The sequence below is a fragment of the Ursus arctos genome, unplaced genomic scaffold (genome assembly GCF_023065955.2).
Source record: "Ursus arctos isolate Adak ecotype North America unplaced genomic scaffold, UrsArc2.0 scaffold_2, whole genome shotgun sequence".
In the NCBI taxonomy this organism is placed as follows: domain Eukaryota; kingdom Metazoa; phylum Chordata; class Mammalia; order Carnivora; family Ursidae; genus Ursus; species Ursus arctos.
The window spans coordinates 50,762,366-50,774,775 of record NW_026622874.1 but is presented as its reverse complement, the minus strand read 5'-3'; the positions used below and the strand labels follow the sequence as shown (position 1 = coordinate 50,774,775).

The 12,410-nt window shown below is 35.0% G+C and overlaps 1 protein-coding gene across 1 annotated transcript in view; it reads left to right on the top strand.

The window, feature by feature from the left end:
- The window catches only part of USH2A (usherin), a 676,313-nt gene that overhangs the window by 560,667 nt on the left and 103,236 nt on the right, over window positions 1–12,410 (top strand). Inside the window, exon 59 of the mRNA XM_026517347.4 lies at window positions 11,323–11,481. Within this exon, the coding sequence (XP_026373132.2) occupies window positions 11,323–11,481 (159 nt within the window). The remainder of the gene's footprint in view (window positions 1–11,322; window positions 11,482–12,410) is intronic.

Below are 12,410 nucleotides of genomic sequence, written 5' to 3'. Positions count from 1 at the left end.
AACAAGCAAACAGGTAATAGAGTCAGGAAGGTAACATAGAGGCCTAATATATAAAACTTCAGTTCTCATAAACCAACATCCTTCTGATGTCGTAATCTAAGATCAAAAACAAAAGGGTCTTAACTTGGTCAAACTCACAGGAGAAAATTTATCCAGAGCTTTATAAGCAAAAAAAAAAAAAAAAAATGTAAGCCTCTCTAAGATATTAAATATAAATGATTCCATCCACCTTTGTTTTAAAACAAATATATAACACATTAAATTAAAACAAAGGAATAGTCACTAGTGCCAGCCTGTGTCATAAAGCCCTATAATCCCTATCTCAGTTTTAGGAGCGTAGATCTTCTTGAACTCCATTCTTAAGTTCAGTGGAAGAGAACCCATATCTTCTGCTGTGGAAAATATACAAACTTGCATATCCCTTTGCAGAATCAGTTCCTACTTGCATAGAATAGCATTGCTCTCTTGCCATCTTTGAGCGTATTTCTCCTTGGCATCTTTGTAGCGCTGTGGTCCTTCTGTGCCATCAAGTAAAATGAGGCAGAAAAGCCAGTCTGAGACCAAATTTTGCCTATTAACCACAGATTTCTCAGACGCAGACCAGGGTCTTCTACAATCCAAATTTTCAAAGAACAGTAAGAGAAAGTCCAAGATGTCAAGCAGAATTGATGATTTCCTAGCCATGTGATCGGGAAGTTCCATGGCCTATCAAATCGCTTGTCATTTTAACATCACATAAATTGCCATTGCTCATCTGAAGGTATCTTTCCTTTAAGACAACGGATGTCAGATGAAAGAGAAAACCAGGATTCCTTTCCCAGTTGTGCCACCTGTTAGCTGACATAAACAAGTCAGTTTTTCTCCCTGAGTCTCTGTTTGGTGCAGCTGTAGAGACAATGGTAGTACGTACATTTGGGCAGTTGTAAATGTACATGAGGTAATTTATATAATTGGCATACATTGACTCTATAATATTCTATGAATAGTGGTGATTATTTTTGGAGAATTATTTTTGCCTTCAATTATTTATTTTTAGGATGTATTTGCTCCAGCCTTTGCTAGGTGCCAAGGGCCCCATTTTCAAAATGATAAAATGGTGTGCTGCAGGATTGCATTTGTAAATGTTTAAGATTTCTTTTGAATTTCCCAGCATTTTGTCATATTTTTTTGAGTTCAACATCATAATTTTATGCTCAGTGTATAATGTTTACACTTAGAAAAGGATCGTTGTGAAATAAAGCACGACTTCTACTTTTTTAATGTAACCTTAACTCTTGTCTACCTCAGGCTTCATAGAAATTGTTCTCTCTAGTGCAGCCCCGGGGGTATTGTAGAAATGCTTCACACACTAACTCTGACCATGTAACCAATGGTTAATAAATCCATAATATCCAGACCTGTCAATCTTTTAGTTTCAGATGCACAAAATCCATTACAGAAACCCTGTAATATATGGAAAGATTAAAATCTTAAATTAAACTTTTTTCCTGGTGCCTAGAAGGATTTTGAACTCCGTAAACAGGCAGATGATTTTGACTTGTGTATAATCTACAGTTGATTTTATTGGAAAGTACCTCATGCTGTGTTTTGATTTGGATAATAAAAACATTTTTCTGTTCCTGAATAGTCACAAATATATATTTTAAACAGAAAGAAAACAAACTTGTTATAACCAGAGGTTGTTTATTTGCTCACAAGCAAGAGCTTTCCAGGTATTCATCATACTCGCCTGCCATTACGAAATGATTACATCATAAGCAGCGCTGAAAATTGGCACAAACAGTCCATACCTATAGTTCCTGAATGAATATTAAAATCACCTGGAAAACTTTTGCAAAGACCAGTTCTCAACCCCAAGTTTACTGAATCACAGTCTCCTGGTATGGACTCAAGAAATCTAGATTTAAAAAAAAAGCTTCCCAGATGATTTCAATGTGCTCCAAATTTAGTAATCATGAATTACATACACCAAGCAAAAGTGATCGGTTACAATATTTCTTTGAAAACATGAATCAAACCACTTTCTCTTGAATGTCCAAACCCAAAATAGTGGCTAAATTAACTGGGCTTTTTCACATGTACTTTGTTTTCTGGTCAATGTGAATAGAGCGACTTTATGTAAGTTGCTGGGAGTAAAAAATATCCATGTGGTTGCTTGGCAACAGAAAATTACCTAGGCAATTAAGTGGGCTTTCAGTTTATAAATTATTATTTACATGATATCTATAAGTTAATTCTTACTACATGTTTATAAATCCTACCAGAAAAGGAAGTGAGGTCCAGGGAATGTGTGAGAATATTCGGGGGAAGCATAACTGGAATACTATTGGCAAACATCACTTATATACTTGTCATTTGTTAAATTTCTAGTATATGCCAAACGCTTTGATAAGCCCTTTCCCAGCCTTACCTGAGTTAATACTCATGCAAACCCTGGGATACAAGTAATATCATTATTTCCATATTAAGATAAGAAATTTGAATCTGAAAGAAATGATGTAATATACCCAAGGCTACATAGCAAAGCCAAGATTCAAATTCAGGTCTGTTCTTTACTACTGCCTTACAAGGGCAATCTCTACATGTCTTGGGCTTAACTCTTAAATCCAAATCAAGCTTTTTATTTATTACCCACCATCTTTTGGATTTGTGATGCTACTATGCTTTTTGAAATAGTAGCCCAGAGGGCTGAGAAACAGAGCTAGGTATTGGCAAATACCAAATGATTGTGGAAGAATTTTTTTGTTGGGCATGACAAGACCAGAAGAATTAATTGTGGAAAATAGTGAGCCCCCGAAGGGAAAATATCTACCTGACAATAGTTATCTCCTGTGGCATGAAGGAACTAGTAACCAGAAGGCTTTGCCTATCCATTCAAAAGTCCAGAAAGAATAGACATGGCTTAGCAAAACCAGATTCCAAGTGCTGAAAGATTTTAATTAGGTGGGAGAGGGAGTCATTTCTCAAATATTGACAAAAAGAATATTCAAGGACTATTTTAATGCCTCGGTAGACATTCTCTTACCTTCCAGGTAAATGCTGGTTCACTTTAGCTCATTATTACTTGATAAATGTCAGTTGTAAGATTATCAAGACACTTCAAGCTCTAGAAAATCAAGATTTCTACTCTTTTGTATACATTTGTACCTTCAAATCAGATGATGCACAAACAACCCTTTTAAAATGTTTGCTGAATTAATGAAAGAACATAGTAGTGAGTAAATTTCTGAAATTTATAAGACAAATATAAATAAATTTTGGATTTTCTGCTGCTTAAAATTATTCAAACACTTGATTTCCTATAGAAGCCTATCCCTCCCTCCACACTAACTCAACCCTAAACACACATACACACACATACGTGTGCACACACACACGTGTGCACACACACATTTTCACACACAAATACACATTTCTTCTTTAGAGACAAACAGGACACATTCCCATATCTTCCAAATATTATATGTCATCTAATGGATGCATAAGTTTTTTCACTTATTTCTGAAAAGGGATTACTGGTTTCTAGGTGGAATGGGCTCCACCATTTAGTTTCCCTGCGACCTTGGGCAAGTTTCACAATGTCTCTGAACTTGAGGTTTCTCTTCTATGCAATGGGGTATCAAATGCTACCCTGCATTGCTTTTATGTCAAGTCAGTGAAGTAGGATGGTAAACATTTATTAGGCACTGCCTGGATACTGGTTATTATTATTTAAGCTACAGATAGCCACCCGGCTAATTGATTCCTAAACATTCCTTCTCGCCTTGTACCAGCTCTCAACCTCAGGTCAGGACTTACACATTTGTATTAAATAGAGTGAAGGATATATGTTCAACTAATGGGTAAAAAATCATAGAAAATGAAAAAGCAAATAGTTCCTGGAACATAAATGGTTTACTCAGGATAAGAATAGAGGTATTCCTGCTGTTTCAGAATCCAAACACTCAAAATTATTTAAACTCTGAAGGTAATAATGAGTCTTTCTAATTTATCAAGGTGATGACTGTATTTTGAACTGTTCTAGTCCTTCATCATATTCTAATTAACAATGTCATTGCATTCAACACACTTTCCTCACTAAAGATGGTGAGTTATTTACATTTAATGCATAATATCAGAGTACTGGCATGTGTCCATTCATATTTACCTCTTAGTCCATTAAAGAAAACAATTAGCAACAGTTCTTCTGAGAAATCATTTCAATTAATATTGCTTAGGAATAAAAAAATATATTGGTTAGGAATAAAAATGCTTTTTATTAACCAATTTTTGATTAAAGGGTAGTTAGCCACAATATGGCTTATCTATAGACATTAGGCATCTTGGTGTTCAGTTAACTTATCAAGTGCAATGTATTAGATCAGATAATAGCCATTTAAAGTCAAAATTGGCATTAAGCGCTCTAAAAAATTTACTTTGCGTTAACTGGGATGATTCAACTTTGACAATTCTTTCAATTTTCTTAGAAGTGCAAAAACCAAGTGACAGTAGCACTGAATTTCAGAAGAAAGTGTAAAACTCATTTCAATGATTTATGTTTTATTTAGCATAGTAATAAATCTTTTTTCATCTGTATTGAGGTATAATTGACAAACGAAATTATGATATATTTAAAGATCACAACGTGATAATTTGACATATATAATTGTGAAAGGATTTCCACCCTTGAGTTAATTAATGCTAACATCATGTCGCATATTTATTTTTTGTCTTTTTGGTGAGAACACAAGTTCTACTCTCTTAGCAAATTTCAATTATACAATACAGTATTATCAGCTATAGTCACCATGTTATACCTTAGGTCTGAGGACCTAAATTATTCATTTTATAACTGAAAATTTGTACCTTTTTACCAACTTCTCCCTGTTTCCCCCATCTTCCAGCCCCTGGAGGCACCATTCCACTATGTTTCTATGAGTTCAATTTTTTTTTCTTTAAGATTCGACACATAAGTAATACCATAAAGTTATTGTCTTTGTCTTGCTGTTTCATCCACCTTGTTGCAAATGGCAGTATTTTCTTCTTTTTTAAGGCTGAATAATAATCCATTGCATATATACTACATTGTCTTCATCCATCCATCCACTGATAGGCACTTCGGTTGTTTCCAGACCTTGGCTATTGTGAATAACATTGCAGTGAACATGGGAGTATAGATAGCTCTGTGAGATAATGATTTCATTTCCTTTGGACATATACTTAGAAGTAGGTTTTTGGGATCATAGAGTAGTTCTATTTTTAATTTCTTGAGGAACCTCCATACTGTTTTCTATGGTAACTGGCACTAGCAATATGAGTTTCCATTCCCATCTCACCAGTATTTGTGATCTCTTATCTTTTTGATAATAGTCATCCTGAGAGGTGGGAGGTGGTATCTCGTTGTGGTTTTTGATTTGCATTTCCTTGATGGTTAAGGATGTTGAGCACATTTTCATGTACCTGTTAGCCATTTGTCTGTCCTTTTTGGTAAAAAAAATGTCTATGGCCTTTGTCCATTTTTTAATTTGGACATTTGTTTTTTTCTGTTATTGAGTTGCATGAGTTCCCTTGTAGATTTTGGATGTTAGCCCCTTATTAGATAAATGGTCTACAAATATCTACTCCCATTCCATAGGTTCCTTTTCATTTTAATGGTTTCCTTTGCTGTGCAGAATCCTTTTAGTTTGATGTGTCCCACTTGTCAATTTATTTTGTTGCCTTTGCTTTTGTTATTTAATGAATTTATTTTATTGAATTCTAATATGTACTAGGCATTTTTCTAAGATATTAATATGTATCTCGTTTAATGCTTTTAACAACCGACTATAGTATGTCCTATTGTTTTGCCCATTTTACTAAGGAGAACAAGTCAATTTAGATATTATTTAGTTATTTTGTCTAGGTTATTTATCACAAAGTTGTTGGAGCCAGCCCACAATGAATCTGACTCCAAATTCTGTGGTCAAAATCACTGTGCTATTTTCTCACTATTTTTCTACATAAACAGGGCAGAAAGCAAATGATTTTTTTCTAAGTTCTACTATGATCCAGTTCAGAAGCTAAAAAATAATTTTGCTATAAATATAGCAAATATGAATGAGGACAGTGTAATTTGAGAGCAGCCCACCCAGTAACCCAGTAGGAGTGTTTTATTTGTAGCTTAAAATTTCATGAGATATAATTCATTAGCCTTTGGGTATATTGAATCATCTATTCATTTTAACGAACATGAAAATATTTGCTGAGCCCCACTCAGGGGCAAGGTATAATGCTAGCACCCTGACAGTTTTAGAGAAGAATGAGACATTGTCCTTCCTGTCATGACCCCTACTCTCTATTTGGGTAGAAAGGACATAAATGACACTGTTATACAAACTTAAGTAAAATTTCCATACAGTTGGTATGGATGTGTATTTAAGAGAGTCTTATTTCACTTCCAAACGCTCAAAAGGCCATAACCAAGATATGCCTACCTGTGCAACAAGGAATTTAGGCTGATTTGTTCAAAGCATGACATTAAGTGCAACCAGTGTTTTGAAGCAAATGCAGCTATCAAACCGAATTAATAGTTTTCCTCTTAGAATTGTTCCTGCTCCAGCTCCTAAAAAAAGATTTGAAAAAAGCATTATTTGATTGACTTGTCCCATTGTAAAGTATGCACCTGCTGTGAAATGAAGCCACGGAGAAAAAAAAAAAGTTGAATAATTTAACTTTTTTATTTGTAAAGATAATCAGGGTTTTTCTGATTACATCTTAACTTCATAAATGTTAAATAACCTATCAGCATCTAGTTGTTGTAAATTATGAAAAGGAGCATTGCAAGGAATATTAACCAACGAAATCCTTGTTCTTTAGTGAACAAGAAAATGTGTTATGGCAGCTTGTCATTGTGGGACTGGTAACTTTGACACCAAATAACAAAACTGCCATTTGCACTTAGGGTAAATTGGTTCACTTGAGCTTCCACTGCTCCTCTTGCTCTGATATAAATTTATGAACTCGGGAACTAACCAAGTCGTGTGGCTTCCCAGCTGACTTTAACAAATATGCCCATTTCATTTCATTTAGTCATCAGAATACCAGGGGGTTAGGTTGTTTCAGACTCATTGCAGATGGTGTAGGGTTTGCAGGAACACAGGAGCCTTTCATGTCACAGTCCTGTAAATTATGACAGTGGAGGGGCCCTCTTTCCTAAATACATGTCACCATTTGACATGCTCACAGCTTCAAGGAGCATTTTCTCTTTCAACACCTCATAGGTATATATAAAGGACATTTATTTCCAATTAACCAAGACGTGAAAAATACATTTTCCAGTTTCGTGCCTTGACTATCCATGTTGAAACCTAGATGAAGATTATGTCTATATTTGAAATGTAGCAGAAGCACATTTTGTTCTCTGACCCCCTAGGAGTCCTGTCCTTCTAAGCAGAGAAGTCCCTGGACGCAGACCAGTAGGTACAGAGGAAGACATTCAGTAAAGTGCAACCTCAGATGAATTGAAGGGAAGACCATTTCTAAATTACTGCTAGGAATGAAAAAATATCTTCATAGGAACACAACTTGATCATATCCAAGTATTGACCAAAAAAAAAGCTAGATAAAATATTATTTTAAAGAGATTTATTTAAATGAATATAACATTTATTTGTAATTGGAATAGCAGCTTGATTTTAAAAAGTGTCATAGATGTGGGCTTTTTTTTTTCCATTTTGTTCCATTTCATTTTGTTTTGCTGAGATGTCTATCATTAATTCAGCACTTTCTATGTCACAGGAATGTACTAAAATGTTTTACATGCATTTTCTAATTTAATCCTTGTAGCTCTTTATGAGAACGCTATTAGTATCATCATTTTACAGATGAAGAGACCAGCATTCACAGAGGTTAAGTAATTTACCAGAAACAAATAAGGGCAGAGAAGTGACTTGATCTGCCTGATTCCATTCTGTGGTTTGTCTAGTTCCACAAGAATGATAGAATATTTTTCAAATGTGCGTTTGTCAAACTTTTTATAAGATCTATCCCAGGAACAGAGAAGACAGAATGAACATGCAATCAATCCCAGGAGGTCTAGAAACTGCCCAAAGTAATCACCATAAGCTTACAATTTCTTTAAGGTCTTGCTTTTTAGCTTAAAAACTCATACAAATTTGCCATTGTATTCCAATGTGTTTGTCTTCATCCAAAAAAATAATAATAATGTATTTTATAATTTATCATTAGGGGAATTTTTTTTTCACTAATCTCCTTGGATAAAGAGTTATATGCTGTTACATTTTAGGATATTAGGTCACTCCGGAGAAAGCTGACCCCAATAACAAGTTCAATGTCCAGATAATTCTGTCTTCATTTTGTTACAAATATGTGGGGACAAACAGCAACCTTTTTTTCCCCACCACTTTACAGACTATGTCAGGGTAACAATAAGGAAAATGCCCAAAATGGGAGGTGAATTCTGTGACATTCCAAGATGCTATGGATGGAAATTTCCATAAGCATATCTTCCTGCTGAGAGGCCAAACTACAAACTGAGAAAGTCCCTGATCCACTCTTAAATCTCTTTTACTACCTCGAACAACAACCTCCAAAGAACATTCTTAGTGGGGGAAAAAAGCCTGATTATACTGCTCTTTATTTTACTTCTAATATAGTACATAGGTTTTCCTCACCCATTAATGGACTGAGTTTCAAACGGTCCCTATAATCAACTCTCTTCGTCCACCTCTCAAACTTCATTTTAATTATAGCAGTTTTGTTGGGAGCGTAAAACCGTTCCCAGTTTTGTCTTACAGTTGAGAATTAGGCCTCAAAGAATATCTTCTAAATAAGCCCAGTATGTGTATTACTATACCATTAAATAGAAAAATAAATTTATTTACATTTTCTAGGCATTAATCTTTGTCACTATATCTTTTTACTTCATGGGAAAAAAAAGTAACGTAGAAATGTCTGTTACCTGAGATTCAGCAGAAATGTGGGCCCAGCCAAATTTTCATCCTGTGTCTGTGGAAGATTACCCATGATGAATTCATTTTAAAGCAATAGTGAGCAACTCAAATTAAGTGGGGTTTTGATAACATCATGAATAGGACTTGTACTTGTTCAACACACTGATTATGTCAGCATAAACTTCTGCTGTCATTTAGTTAGTTCTGAGGTGACTATAGAGTTAAAACAACTAACTAGTCAAAGTTCTGATCACTCAGTACCCATCTAATTTTCTAGTCTGGGGCTTTTTATGAAGAAAAATCCATACCAAATTTTTGTGAACAAAGAAAGGTGGGATTCTGCTGGTTTCCCTTGCTCAGGCAAGGAAGCCTTACGTTTCCCAAATTTTACAGGTCAAACTGGAATTCCGGGAAGAGGTACCATGTTTGTTCTAGCCTTTGAAAATACTTTGACACAAATCCACAAACATGTAGGGTATGTGTATTTCAGTTTTGGAAACCTGCCTTTCAGAACTTCAAATATTCACCTATATTTAGTTCCATCAGCGGGATTCTAATTTTTCCATCACTTTTTTTTCCCTCTAATCAGTGTCCAATACCTGTTCTACTTGGCTACCCATGTTGTCTCAAAATTATCCTTTCATTTTCCCCTTGTTGTCCTGATCTGAGTCTCCATTACCGAGAGAGCATAAATAGAGAGAGAGAAGCTTTGGCATCAGATGGGCCTGAGTTCAAGTTTGACTACCCCACGTAATCAACGTGCCATCTAGGACAAGTTGCTTAGCTTTCTCATCTTAAAAAAATGTAATAATATTTGCTTTACAATATTGTCCTGAGATTTCTTTCATTCGTTCAAACCAATATTTATTGTGCTGCAACTTTGGGCTAAACTCTAGGTACTGGAACTACCCTGGGGAGGAGAACAGAGCCCCTGACTTTATGGAGTACACTGCAACTGGAATGCAATGAGATGGCTATCCTTGTTTGGGTTATTGCTGCAACTGTGCAGAGTAAAGAAAGCAGGGTCTACTCTAAGCGTCTTACCCTAAGGGTTTACTCTAAGGCCTCTGGCATAGGAAAATAGAAAGGAACCCAAGAAGAACAGGTTTGGGAGTGGAAAATATAGTTATTATGCTTTGGACCTGTTGAGATGTAGGTTTCTGTAAAGTTGGCTGCTGAAAATAGAAATCTGGAATGCAAGAGAGATGAAAAGCCAGAGATAGGGATTTAGGAATCAATGATAGAATAGCAGTAATTTAAGCCATTAGGACAAATACAACAGATAATTTAAGTAGGATGCTCTAACTTAAAATAAAAATTCTTAGTCTGGCTTCAGCACAATCGCATCTTTCCAAAGGAAACAATTGATCAGTCCTTCTGACTATGATCAATATATCCTTCAGAGAGTACTTATTCTCATCTATCCTACACAAAATCCCAAGCATCTCGGCTTTATACTGGCTCTTCCACCCCTTACACAATTGGGGCTATATCTGCAAAAAACAAACCTTCATTTCATTTTTTAGACCTCATTTCTGAAGGGTTCTTGAGTCCTGTGCTGTAGATTTCATTGCTTCTATAGCAAAGATAACCTTATTTAAGTACTACAAAGATAAGTAATTAAACCCACAAATGTTATAAGCTATCAGATCAATGAGAAAATCTCGTGAGAAATTCCATTATATTCTTCATTCAGGGCTCATATACTCTCCTTGAAAAAAAAAATGTACTTGTTGTTCATGACCAAATAAAACGTACAGGCATTTAATTATATGAATAGATTGTGAAGAGGCTAAACTGACAAGACCTTCTTTCTTTAGGAAGCATTGTGAAAAATGACAGTTTTGAACCCAAATTTCATATGTATTTAGGTCCATAAGTCTCCCTGACAGAGTGGACTGTCCTAACTCAATAATTAATGCACTGGGAATTCTCTAGGTAGACTATGATTTGGATACTTTATGGGCTATTATGTCAAGGATCTGTGTCAGACTGGATGCATACACAATGCCTACAGAAAAATTATTGTCACAAGCAAAACTGGTGGGGGTTTTTTTTTATGTACTTTAAGAGTAAGTAAGCCTAGGAAAAATATATGACAGCATTTCTAATTGCCTTGTATTTTTTAAGAAGTGAAACGTGCCTTCATTTTTATTTGCCCATAGAGTATACCTTTGAATAGAACTATTATATGTACTTCATTTGTTTTTGAAAATGAGTGATACACATTTTTTTTACTTTTGAAATATACGTTCATGCAGTTATTAATTGCTAGATTCAGTGATAATATACCTTTAAGTTATAAAATATTAAAGATTCATTGTTTTTAAACATTTGTTGACCATTCTGTATAGCATACATATATGTTTTTTCTCTCTCTCTCTCTTTAAAGGGATCCTCATCCCCAAAATGCCTGTGGAGTACAATGTCTTACTCAATGCTGGAAGTATAGCACCTCTGACCTCCTCTGTTGGTCATCATCAATCCATCCTTCTGGAAAATTTGGCTCCATTCACACAGTATGAGATAAGGATACAAGCATGTCAAAATGGTAAGTCTTTCAGACACTTGTCCTGGGCTTTTATAAAAAAAAAAAAGTATTTTATGAAAAAAAATTCATTAAAAAGGAATAGATTCTCAATTCAAATACAAAGACTAACATTTCATTTCTTATTTGTACTGGACTGTTTACCCAGAAAAATCAGAGCCTGGCATTGAGTGAAGCATTATGCATTTCTGCACATTAAATCATGAATATTTAAATATATTAAAATGGTGGTTTTGCAAAGTCTTGTTTTATAAGGCCCTTTAAAAGAAAAACACCTAGATCACATAAAGGAATCATTGGTAATATAAAACAAAATAGGTATTATGAAAATTTCAAAAAAGAGGTACTCACTTTGGTTTATTTAAGTTTTAGTAGGGGGTGAGGGGAGGCATTATTTAGAAGTTGAGTTACACTTGAATGAATCTTACCTATTTTACTGTGCTTACCTGAACTCTATCTCATATATGCAGACTGTCACCCTGAGTTTCATGGCACAGGCTAGTGGTCTATGAAATCATCATCCATCTCTCTGGTCTTAAGGAAGAGCCTCCCTCAGTCCCTTCATCCCTCCGAATGTGACATCATATATTAATAAGAGAAGAAAAGATGTAACTCATATTGGTGTATAAAACATGTTGCTCCACTTTAAATTAAAGAAATGTCCCAATATTATACTCAAGTGGTGGGAACTCCTATCTTACTTGTGCTTAGAAACTTCTGTTTCCAAATGAGTATGAGTTCCCATGAGTTGATTAGGACACAGAGTCTGAGATTTTGCTTTGCCTCGTCTTCAGAATTGTGAGTCAGTTTGCCCACTTCTTTCTACAAACCAAACCAAAGCATTTTATGTTGAAGGATACTTTTTCTCTCTGATATAGTCTTCAGCTAATCAACATGGAAACGGTTTTAAACTAGTGTTTTCTTTATGGAAA